Below are 12,455 nucleotides of genomic sequence, written 5' to 3' on the forward strand. Positions count from 1 at the left end.
AGGAAACTGGCGGATGAAGTGGCCAGGCCACTCACCATCATATTTGAGAAGTCCTGGCAGTCTGGCGAAGTTCCCGCCAACTGGAAGAGGGGGAACATAGCCCCCATTTTTAAGAAGGGTAAAAAGGAAGACCCAGGGAACTCCAGGCCTGTCAGTCTCACCTCCGTGGCTGGCAAGATCATGGAGCAGACCCTCCTGGAGACTATGCTCAGGCACATGGAAAACAAGGAAGTGACTGGTGACAGCCAACACAGCTTCACTGGGGGCAAATCGTGCCTGACAAACTTGGTGACCTTCTATGATGGGGTTACAGTGTCCGTAGATAAGGGAAGGGCAACTGACGTCATCTACCTGGACTTTTGCAAGGCATTTGCCACTGTCCCGCATGACATCCTTGTCTCTAAATTGGAGAGACATGGATTTGATGGATGGACGACTCAGTGGATAAGGAATTGGCTGGGCGGTTGCACTCAAAGAGCTGCAGTCAATGGCTCAATGTCCAAGTGGAGAACGGTGACAAGTAGTGCTCCTCAGGGGTTTGTACTGGGACCGGCACTGTTTAACATCTTTGTCGGTGACATGGACAGCGGGATCAAGTGCACCCTCAGCAAGTTTGCTGCCAACACCACCAAGCTGTGTGGTGGTGTTGACACGCTGGAGGGAAGGGATGCCATCCAGAGGGACCTTGACAGGCTGGAGAGGTGGGCCCATGCGAACCGCATGAAGTTCAGCAAGGCCAAGTCCAAGGTCCTGCATGTGGGTCGGGACAATCCCAAGCACAGGTACAGGCTGGGCAAGGAATGGATTGAAAGCAGCCCTGAGGAGAAGGACTTGGGGGTATTGGTGGACGAGAAGCTCAACATAACCCAGCAATGTGCGCTTGCATCCCAGAAAGCCAACTGTGTCCTGGGCTGCATCAAAAGAGGTGTGACCAGCAGGTCGAGGGAGGTGATCCTGCCCCTCTACTCCGCTCTGGTGAGACCCCACCTGGAGTACTGCGTCCAGCTCTGGGGGCCCCAGTACAGGAGAGACATGGAGCTGTTGGAGCAAATCCAGAGGAGGGCCACCAAGCTGATCAGAGGGCTGGAGCACCTCTCCTGTGAGGACAGGCTGAGAGAGTTGGGGTTGTTCAGCCTGCAGAAAAGAAGGCTGTGGGGAGATCTAATTGCGGCCTTCCAGTACTTGAAGGGGCCTACAGGAAAGCTGGTGAGGGACTGTTTATGAGGGAGTGTAGTGACAGGACAGGGGGTAATGGGTTTAAGCTGAAGGAGGGCCGATTTAGATTAGATGTTAGAAAGAAATTCTTCACTGTGAGGGTGGTGAGGCAGTGGAACAGGTTGCCCAGAGAGGTTGTGGATGCCCCATCCCTGGCAGTGTTCAAGGCCAGGTTGGATGGGGCTTTGGGCAACCTGGTCTAGTGGGGGGTGTCCCTGCCCATGGCAGGGGGGTTGGAACTAGATGATCTTTAAGGTCCCTTCCAACCCAAACCATTCTATGATTCTATGATTATGCGCCACTAGCTAAGAAGGAATCTTACTTGTAAGGCACATACAACTCCTAAACCCTAGGAGTTTCATTAGAGTTATTTGCTTGTTATTTTTGTCACCCTTGGAAGTTTAATGCAGAAAGCACTTTTCACTCACAGATTCAATTCCCTAATCACAAAATTGGGAAAAATATACAAACATTTTCAGAGGAACTGATGTCAACTTGCAGCTGAGTTTTTGTAAATATAGTAAAGACCTTTGAAAAGTACAAAGCGTTACGGTTACACATGAAGAACCAATTAAAATATGCCCTGAAGAAATATAAGACAATTTTTCTCACAGGTTTTATGGAACATGCCATGGACAAAATTTTAATCATAGAAGCAAAATAAAGAAGAGACGCTAGTCATTATTTATTTCAAAAGATTCCTTAAAAAAGCAAAACTCACTGTGCACTGGTCAAGTTGTCTTTGAAGTCCTTCAGTATCTCCTTGAACAGCCTTTTCTGTCATTAAGAAGTCTTTCACACCATCCATCCACTTCTGAACCACTTTTGAATCAGCCTAAATCAAACATAATAATGAAGAGTTGATACAATGCCGTGATGAAGAGCGTATGGCTGTTGCATTTCAACAACTTCTAGCAGTGTCAAAAAATATTCTACAAGCTGCTAGCATTGCTTTGATTTTGAATCAGACCATCTTCGACTTCATTTTTTGTTTAGGGTTGTTTTTTTCCCCTTCCAATTTCTCTGTTCTCACATTTATATGAAAATTAAATTCATAACAGTGATACTCTTACATCCATGCCACAGCATGGGTTAATTGACACAACACTGCACTGCTCCAAGCTATCACACAGAAACACAGGATCAAGTAGGGAGGCAAGCATGGCTTCAAGGAGCATGTGGTCACCCTTCACACGAGGGACCTGGCTCAAAGTTGGAGATAGCATTTTCCTGATGACAGAAACCATGTACAAATGCTTCCACCACACACTCATTTGAGAGACATATTGCACTCCAAGGAAAAGACAGGGCCCTATAGAAATATATATGTGGGGAGAAGAAGAGGGGGCAATGCTAAACATACTTGACAGGCAGAAGCAATGCTGGGAAAGTTATTCACCTTACAGAGAAACACAGGTGTAAAAGGAAAACACCACAGAGGATTAGACAAACCATTAAAAAAAAAAATCTAGCTGTTTGAGGCCAGTAGCAGCTACTGTACTCACTAGAGCAATGCACAGGGGAAAAAAAAATACATACACAGTTGCAGAGTCATCTGACCTAACATTTGGCCTCATATCCTGGAGTGAGGTGGGCAGGGAGGGAGACAGGAGGGTTGTCATCTCCTTCCCATGCAATTGTGGATGTTCCCAATCACCCTTACAAAAACAAAACCACCACAAACTTAGAGCAGGGAGAAAGTTTTTCCTTGTCCTGCTTCAACTGAGTTATGTGATTGTCATTTTTAAATATAGTTGGCCTTTTTTTAATCAACATTTTTGGACTACTTGGTTGGGTTTTTTAATAGATGGCATCTTTTCTGACACAATCATCATCACAGAGTACTATTACTGAGAAGCTGAGTCAAAGCTCATCAGCTTCACCTTCTACTCTGCATGTCACCAAGGAGGAAAGCACACACTTCATTTCCTTAAAAACCTGGCAATAACAGTTCTTTCAAGATCAATACATTACACACTGCTTCTCAAAAAAAAAAAAAAGTCTGCACTAATGAAAAACCATTAGACTAAGATCATGTTTATTTTCAGGCCAATGGTACCATTAGAGGTCAAAGTCGTGACATTTTCTTCATTCCTTTTCCATTTTGGGGGAATTTCCTGCAGCTGATGAGCCTGAAAATCATTTTCCAAAAAACAGACCCCAGGAGGCTTAACAGTGAAACATGGCTTAATGTAAAAAATACATATTTATAAAGGCTGCCATTTGACAAGGCATTTTAGCATACACCTAATTTAGCTTGCTTACAGCAAGCTACTTACATAAATAGCTGAAGTGAATTAAATGGGATTACTCAAAGTTAGGCACACATTTAAATAGCTTGCTGAATCACAAGCCAAGTCTACAGAAGTTTAATGAAGTAAATGCTCCTACACTGAGCAGGTAAATAATTACCAATGGTCAAATACCCACTGTAGACTGTTGCTGTACAAGAGTTCACAATTTTTAGACATGAAGTAAAATATTGGATCAGTTTCTAAAATTTATTCCAGGCAAGGACAAAGATCAAATGTGCTGAATTTTAACTTGTTCACTTCTAGAAAAAACACGATGTACAGCCATGCAGTAGATTTAAAAGAACTGAAGGTGATACATAATCAAAGACACAGCAAGCTACGTATTATTACAGGTATGATAACAGAGAATACAAGATACAGAAATTTTCTTCTAGAAAATACAAGATGCAAAACTGATAAAATGAGCCTTGTCTACTTTTCCCTTCACATGACTATTACAGACAGTATCACAGTAAAACACAGATCATGTTACTAATGCACATGTTGTCAGCTTGGGGGAGCCTCTGTCACACTACAAATCAGAGAAGGGCCACCTGAGCAGCAGGACCCACAGGCATATCTGCCACTGACTCGCCCATCAGACTAACAAGGACATTTTAAGCACTGGTCACCTGTCTGCTCACTGTGAAAATGAGAATATTTATGTTCAGTTTCTTTGCAAAAACCTAAATGTGAGGAGCGCGGTTTTGAGAAATGTCAATTTTTAAAGGTGAATTAGGAAAAAAGAAACATTAAAAGTAAGCCCACACTTGTGTGTAGTTGCACATGCCTACATGTTCTCCAAGGGCTGCCATTCACTTACTCTTTTTTTTTCCTCCCCTACTTTTAAATTCTTTTTTTTTCTTTTTCTTTTTTTTCCTTTAATAGCCAGACACCTCATCTCCTCTCTTAACCAAGAAGATACTGCCCAGCCATTCTCCAAACTAATCATGTCTCTCTGGTATCACGTCTCCGGTACTGAGCCATTTAGTGTCTGCACCAGGACCACATACTTAGTCTCCCATATCAATCTCTCTTGCAGTTCAAGCTTCACCCTGAACTTTCCAGTGCTGTCCACAACATTTTTATTCAACTTGCTCCACATTCTCATTTTATTCATACAGTGCCAGACTACAAAAATCTCTGTATAGATTAATACCTCTCCTTCAAAAGGAAAAAATCAGAGATTATAAATACATGACTGTCCATCCACTGACAGCTTTAAGAAACATTTAGAAAACACAGGAACTGTGTACTTAAGAATTAATTCATGAAAAACACTGTAAGCCCCATATTTCTACAGGTAGCACTACTACATAGGTCTTCCAATTTCAATTATTTAATAATTACTTCCATTGTTTCTTCTGCTTTAATTTCTTTTTTCAGCATCTGTACTTCTTTTTAAAGTAACAGGAAAGTTTTTAACATCTCTCTCAGGACAAAATTCTGTTCTCAGATCTACACAACAGTGTGTGGCTTCAATGCTCTGCTCTCCATAGCTCTTCAAAACTCCTGTGGGCATAAAAATCCGCATCTTTCACCACTGATTGATTCATGGTGGTACCAACATCACTTTGGACAGCTATGGAGAACAAAGCACTTCACCTTTGGCTAAAAAAACTGAATAATTGATTACTAAATGAAAACTTGCTATGCTCATACTGCACACAGGTACCCTACTCTCTCAAACATGAGAGATAATTTCAGTTTTAGGAGCCATTCTTCACCCAGTTAAAGCCATGATTTAGAAAAGTAGGTGCATGTACAGACCACTCAACTGAACATGATTCAAGTGCAGAGGGAAGAAAAAAGAAAAAAAAAAAAAAAAAAAGAGTTCTGCACTTACAAGAAATTAAAGGAGAAAAAAATGCTGCTAAAACTGATGAGGTAAGTAGGTCTTGCTCAGTGTAGCTACAGATAATCAGGGCAACTGGAAAGCTGCAATCACTTGAAGAACAAAACTGATAGAAAGTTGTTGCACAAAGGATGTTGAGGCAGGCTTACATGCAGACTATTTATTCTATCATGCTAAATAACTAGTAAGTGTAACTAGAAACAGAGGGAAGGGAAGAGAATGAGACAAGGTGGGATATTGTACATTTAGGTCTAAGTCAGGAGAAAAACTAATGAGGGCTTGGCTAAGCCTTAGAAGTTAATTTCCTTTAGGCTCCTGTACAAGCCAGCTCACTTTGGGCAGTTGGCTCCTGCTGACCAGCAGCATCAGCTCCTCCACAGCTCCAAGTCACCCCATAGGCTGCTGCAAGTAGCTGCAGAAGGATGGCTTTGAAGGAAACAGACTGAAAACAGAAACTTTCAAATGTAGGTGCACAAAAACATGTACACGTATTCCTGAACATGTTTTGTTGGGGGTTTTTTGTGAGTTTTTTGTTGTTTTGGGGGCGGGGGGGTGGGTAGGGACAGCTTTTATCTTTATGTTTCAAGTAATACAGCCTAACAATATTACGCAAAAGTGTTATATAAAAGAATTACACATTTTTCCTCTGAAAATCTGCAATTCTTCCCCCCTATTCATAGGTTGGTTTGTGGCTTCCATTTACAAGTTCACTAGCCTAGACTGGACTACCATACCTACGCTGTTTGTACACACACGTCCCACACACACTGCTAGGAGCAGCTCAAGTCCTGAAACAAATAATTAGTCAATAATACTTCACAAGCAGGAGCAAGTTTTTCCCTCCAGCCCTCATCCCCAAGTAAAACTTTTCATGGGAGCATGAGTGTGTGCTCTGCTCTTAATTGTCATTTAGTTACAATCTGTTATCCCTACTACAACTTCTTACAGGTTTGCAGGTTTAAAAAAAAAAAAGAAAAGAAAAGAAAAGAAAAAAAAGACTTGAGGCTCTTATTACTTCCGAATCATAATCAGCAACGGCTTGTCCAACTTTCACTGCAACATCATGCAAGTCAATTACCTGGCCCTTCTAATATAAATTTCAGTTTAAACACGTGTCTATACTTGAGTAGTCATTAAAGATCCTGTCTGGCTTAAAATTTAAGCAAACCACACAAAAAACCCCCAAACAAACACTGAGTTTGAAGTTTGACTCCACTATCAAATAAAAGAACAGTTCTCTGCTTCAGAGGGAGGGGAAAGCAAGACTGAAAGAAACTTTTGGGGAAAAGTGGTGGTGTGCAGGCATGACACCAATGTTCTGAAGAGGGTGCACACAGCAAGTTGCTTATGTTCATAAATTCTGTGATACATACTCTGTTAAATGTAAATCATTCCACACATTAAAATATGTTTAATGCATGTAAAAATAGATTTGTTAGCTAATGCACGTCCCTTCATCCTAAGAGACGGAGAATATCTAAAAGCACCTTCTCGCTTTTTGAAGTTTGAAATATACTATGAAAATGAAAATAATATGAAACTTATTTAAAGTCTACCTAAACATTACTCTAGGAAAAAAAAAAAAAACACAAAACAACACTATATTTGGGCTTTTGTACTGCTCTGATCAACTTATACTTTCAAGCTGATACTGAAGACTGGTTAATGCTTATTTAACTTTTGGGTCACAATAATATTGCCATGGGCTAAATCATGATATGTTTAGTTTTCATTATTTTTTTTCTTTCCCCAGAGGAACATAAGTAGTCTAGAGAAGGGACTTAAAGCAAGCACAAAGAAACTTATCTAACTGGTAAATAGAGTCAGCCTCGGTTAAGTTACTTATGCACTTCTTATCTCCCCCCTCTTTATCAATAGGTTAAACATCTAAATACCCTTTAAATACCCTTGCTTTTAATACCTTCATTTTTAAAGCATTGAGATTTTCGTGTGTGTGTGCGTATATATATATATTTTAAAAATACATAAGAGTGCTGATTAATCTTAATTCTTTAACTCTCCTTCCTGACCCTTCAGAGGCCATCTGTTAGAACTGGAAAACTCACTACACCTAAGCATTTTCTGTACTTCCTTTTTTAAAAGGCTGTACTAATTCTTTATTACTGTTGACAGAAACCCAGATGGAGCAGGTTTTCTGTAGCAGGTATGGAATTTCAGTTTTAGATATCAAACTAGTAATGCATTGGGCATCTGACACCAATCACAACAGAGGACACTCAGCCCCTGGTGCGATCAAGGCTTCAACAGCACAGCTGACATACCCTTCACTTTAGTGTAACCTTTGCTTCTGGTATCGAAAGAAGAAGAATACTAATTTTAAATGAAAATAATTCTATTAGAAGATAAAATAATATCCTAGACGTTTGAAACTCCTCTGCTACCCTGCTACAAATCAGTATATATGCTTCCAGCCTCTGCCAGACTAGTGGCCCATCAACATTTCAGTTCTCAATCAGTATCATCTGGACTCCTGCAGGAACAGAGGGAAAGAAAGGGCTCTAAAACAACTGAGTTACTTAACAAAAAAAATCCTTTCATTTTACCTCAAATAGTCTCAACTTGGATGTAATTTCCTCCAGTAGTTTAACATCTTTGGAAATCTTGAGCTTTAACTTGTCCCAATCTCCCTGCACATGCTTGAATTCTTGCGTGTAGACTTTTTTTATATCCGAAGAACCGTGTTTCTCCAAAGCCTTTGTTTCTTCAGCAAGTTTATCTACCCTGGGCTTCTGGGCTTCCAGTGTCTCACAAACCGCCTACAATGGGGAGAAATAAAAAAAAAAAAAAAAAAAAGGTCTGCTTCCAGAATTAGCCGTACAACAGGTACACACTTACAGACAAATGCAAGTACATCAAAGGTTTTGTTGTGCAGAGCACAGATTCAGTGAAGAGTAATATTCCAGTTACTGCAGTTAGTGCAGCAGAGATGTCCAAACAACCTTTTAAGCAGCAAAACCTTCAGCTGCTCTACTGGTGCAGTAGCAGAGATTACAGAATGGGCTGTAAAGCTTGGCCACGTAGCTAAACACAACCAGGCACCAACGCCTCTCCTATGCTGTGCGGTACTGGCACGCAAGTTAGCAAAGCAATGGCTGCACTACCCCTGCAGTCACAAAAGAAACTGCAATGTAGATATACCAGGACCTCAGTTTTTTTCAATCACTTCACAGATATATTTTTTTTTAATAAAGAAACAATAAAGCTCACACAAACAGGCTGAGTGCCGCATTCTGAATTTTGTAGAACTAAAATTATTATAATGTCTAGCTGCAATGAAAGCTCTGGATACTTGAGTTTTGAAAAGTACTCTTCAAGTTGGAATACAGGGAGGATACAATGTGAATATATTTACTACAGCATTGCTGATATGAAGAGTCACTTGAGCTGAAATAGCTAATTTCCTAATATTAAGGAAAAATAACAGCTGAAGATATCAGCCAGGACATGAAAAATGCTGCCACTTCATTAAACTGGTCATTTTGGTTATCCTGCTTAAAATTTGTTTAATAGAGAAATTTGGAATGAATACACAAAACCATTAGTAATTTAATGACTTTAACTTTGCTAGTATATACATTTAATGTGTATGCAGATATTTTACTGAGGATAATCTTCTTGATATGTTTATGTTCTCAATTTTACTTTTTTATTTACAGGAAAGAAACAGGATAAAGTGTACTATTTCCTATAAAAAGACAGGTAGTGAGCTAGCAATGAGCATGGGAAGAGGGATATATGTTTCTGCAAACAAGAGCTTTCTGAGCAGAGGGTCACAGACTGAGTCAATCCCTGGCTTGGGTCTATGCCTGTAGCACTTATCAGTGCATGCTACAGCGCAGGAGAAGGAGCTGAACAATCCCAGGTCCACAAGCAGCTCATCATCTACAGTATGTTCCCATCTCCCATCACACTCTTTAAAGCTCCCACAATGGCATGGTATGTACTTTCAGGTTAATTAATTTCTGGAAAAAAAGAGGGAGAAGGGATTCAGGCAGAGCTAAGAAAAGACAAGCCTCCAAAGACTAAATGCCATTGCAATTCAGCCAGTATATGGACCAGAAAATCTCTGCCAACTTTAAACAATACAGAAGCAAGATTAAAAAAGAAAAACAGAGAACTCACAACTTTTTTTAATCTGCTGGTTCAAAAAACACCAAAGCACTGTCAGCCCTGTTTACTAGGCTTTTCAAAATACCTACTTGATCACACTCTGCTGAATAGAGAAGGATAAAAAGACAGACACAGCCTCTCCCCACCCAGCAGCTGGAGTTCCAGAGCTCCTCCAGAGTCACCTGCAGCCCTCTTATGCCACCACACAGGGAAAAATACATGTTTCTGAATTAAATAGGATTCCACAAATGCAGTGGGGAACAGTGGAGGGGGCAGGGAAGTATTTGTCTATGGGGTTTTTTTTAAAGCAAAAGAAAAGAAAAAAAAAGTACTGGAGATGCATGATTCTCTCCCTTCACTCCAGCCCTGCCCCAATAACTGATATTTACAAAGCAACTGTTATTCACAGATTTTCTCCTACTTTATAGGCTCATAATAGGAAACAAAATACCATTTCTACTGTATAGACAGAATTTGTACATCAATTAGCTTTATGGCTTTCAAGCACTGTTTCCCTTTGAAAGGCAATCTGGAGGCCAGAGGAGTACAGCTACTCTCTCATACCAGCTGAGCAGGATGGGTTTGTTAACCAGCTGAACCTCAGAGACAGTTTAAGCAGGCAGGCACCCCGCATCTGGGTAGGCTATACCCAGTGCTCGGAGGAGATTATTTCAGGCCTGCATACCACGGCCTCGCCGGGAGGGCAGAGGCAGGGTGAAGTAGCATGCAATGCCGCAGGTAGGGACATGGCATGCCCAGGACAGCACGTCCAACAGGCACGGCTGCAGTGCAACTTGGGCAGGGAGAGCCGAAAGACAGCTCCCAAGGGAGGGAAGGACAGGCCCCAGGTCCTGGCTTTCCTCACAACCGTGCTCAGCAGTAAAGGAGCAGACCTTGGATCGGGTCACCAACCTGATCTAACCAAGCTCCTAAGAGAAGGATGTTCCCAGGGCCCTGACATCCATTTTGGAGCTCCTTAGCATGAGAGAGACATGGGCACACTGGGGTGGCTGCCAAGGTGGTCTGAGGCACTGCAGCACTTCAGATAAGATCCCCTGAGCCTCCTCTTTCCCTGGGTGAGCAGTCCCAGCTTTCTCAGCCTCTTCTCCTGGCACAGGCAGCGAGAGAAGTTGTGAAGTCTGCAGGCTCAGAGACACCCAACCCTCGCGTGGACACGTTCCTCAGCAGCCTGCGGTGACCCAGCTTTCAGCAAGCCACCCCCAGGGGCCACTTCCACACACCACTCCCTGATCTGCTTCCCTCTGAGTAACGTTTTAGTTACCCCACTGAAAAGAAGGCAGGAGAAAGGAGGATGACAGTAGCTGAACAAATAACTTCCTCCCTTCAGTGTGAAGGTAAGAGTTACCTTTGCCTGCTGCAGGGCTTTCTCAACCTTACTGGGGTCGCTCAGCCCGCTGGCGATGGACTGCTGCTTGCACTGCAGCTCGCTCAGCGTGTCCTTCAGCCGCTGCAGGGAGTCCACGTAGTCCTGGCTCGGCTGGCTTTCTGTCTCTGGTATCGTTAAAGAGAGTAATGGAACAAAATACAAGGGAAGGAAATAGAGACCCAAATTATAAGAGATAACCAAAGTTATCAGAATCAGTTAGAAACAAGGAATCATGTGAGATACACTTGTACATTGAATCCTGCTGAGACCTTCCAAGAGCTAAAAAACTCTTCTGTTGATGGCAATGTTATTTCCTTAAAAAAAAATTAAGTATATAATCATGTATTATATAGAATATAGTAATAAATACACAATTACACCACCCCCTCAAAAAAAAAAAAAAAACCCAAACCAAAAACCAACCCAACAACCTCAATTCCATTTTTGGAATTTTCTTATACACCTGAGCACCTAAATCTCTTGGGGTGGTCGGGGTGATGGAATCACTAGTACTTGGGCTTTTCCATGCCTAAATCCCTACAACGTAGTATTTTCTATTTTAAAAAGTTTTAGACATATCTACTATTTATATGCAAACAGATACTACTATATAGAGAATATAAAGTATATGTAATATATGGCTATTATATATGCTATAAAGTTAAATATACACACTACATATAGTAACTATATAAGCTAGTATTTTTATATATATGTATAAACACACATACATAAAATATGTATTAGTGTAGTAGTAGGGTTTGGTTTGGGTTTGGGTTTTTGTGGGTTTGGGGGTTTTTTTTCATTTTTATACACACACAAACATATAAAAATAGCAGCTTTCAGCCTGTTGCCAGAACAGAGCCACTATCTGGGATGACTGAAAAGAAAATTAAAGTTTGGATGGGGTATCTGCTTGCAATCTTTGATTGCATCTCAGATCTTGCTCAAGCCAGTCCTCCGTGGAATCCCAGGCAGGAGGCAGCACGTCACTCTGGCATTTCAGAATGAAAACATCAGATTTAGAAAACTGCAGTGAAAAGGATTTTGGTTGTAAGACCCGTACTGTGGTACGCACATTCTCCGGCCTTGGATTCCTAAGCAATTTTGTTACTGCCACAAGTGAAAATTAATCTAAGCCTTATTCTGACTCATCAGGTAGCTTGTCAACAGCTTACTGTCAAAACTGTCACACCGCTTAAAACTAAGGAATGAGTCAATGTTTCTAGGGAGAATCAGAGTTATCTAGCTTCCTTTTCTCAAAAAGCCAGGACCAATTCAAAGGGAGAGAAAAAAAAGAATTAGTAAAAAGCAAATAGGTGCACTGTTCACTAAACTACAGCAAATCCTGAAGGAGAAGAAAATAGTTAAAATAGCCTCCCACTGACAAAAAAATTAAGTCACCATTCCCATAAAAAATGCCCATAGAGATGGGACTGAGTAGCACTACCATGAGGGAATTTTCAGAGGCTCAAAGAGCTGGACCTCTGTCAGTCAGGGCTGGCCAAATTCACAAATGCTCAAGTGCCACCACCAGTTGTTTCTCCCAGTTACATGGCTCTGGAAGTTTTTT

The 12,455-nt window shown here is 41.3% G+C and overlaps 1 protein-coding gene across 5 annotated transcripts in view; it reads right to left on the reverse strand.

Moving 5' to 3' along the window:
* UTRN (utrophin) overlaps positions 1 to 12,455 on the reverse strand; it is a 411,474-nt gene that overhangs the window by 273,801 nt on the left and 125,218 nt on the right. For all 5 annotated transcript variants that reach the window (XM_075748479.1, XM_075748477.1, XM_075748480.1 and 2 more), the window contains 3 exons: positions 10,862 to 11,007; positions 7,929 to 8,141; positions 1,937 to 2,050 (listed from right to left, as the gene is read on the reverse strand). In XM_075748479.1, the coding sequence (XP_075604594.1) occupies positions 1,937 to 2,050; positions 7,929 to 8,141; positions 10,862 to 11,007 (473 nt within the window). The remainder of the gene's footprint in view (positions 1 to 1,936; positions 2,051 to 7,928; positions 8,142 to 10,861; positions 11,008 to 12,455) is intronic.

The sequence above is a fragment of the Balearica regulorum genome, chromosome 3 (assembly GCF_011004875.1).
Source record: "Balearica regulorum gibbericeps isolate bBalReg1 chromosome 3, bBalReg1.pri, whole genome shotgun sequence".
In the NCBI taxonomy this organism is placed as follows: Eukaryota; Metazoa; Chordata; class Aves; order Gruiformes; family Gruidae; genus Balearica; species Balearica regulorum.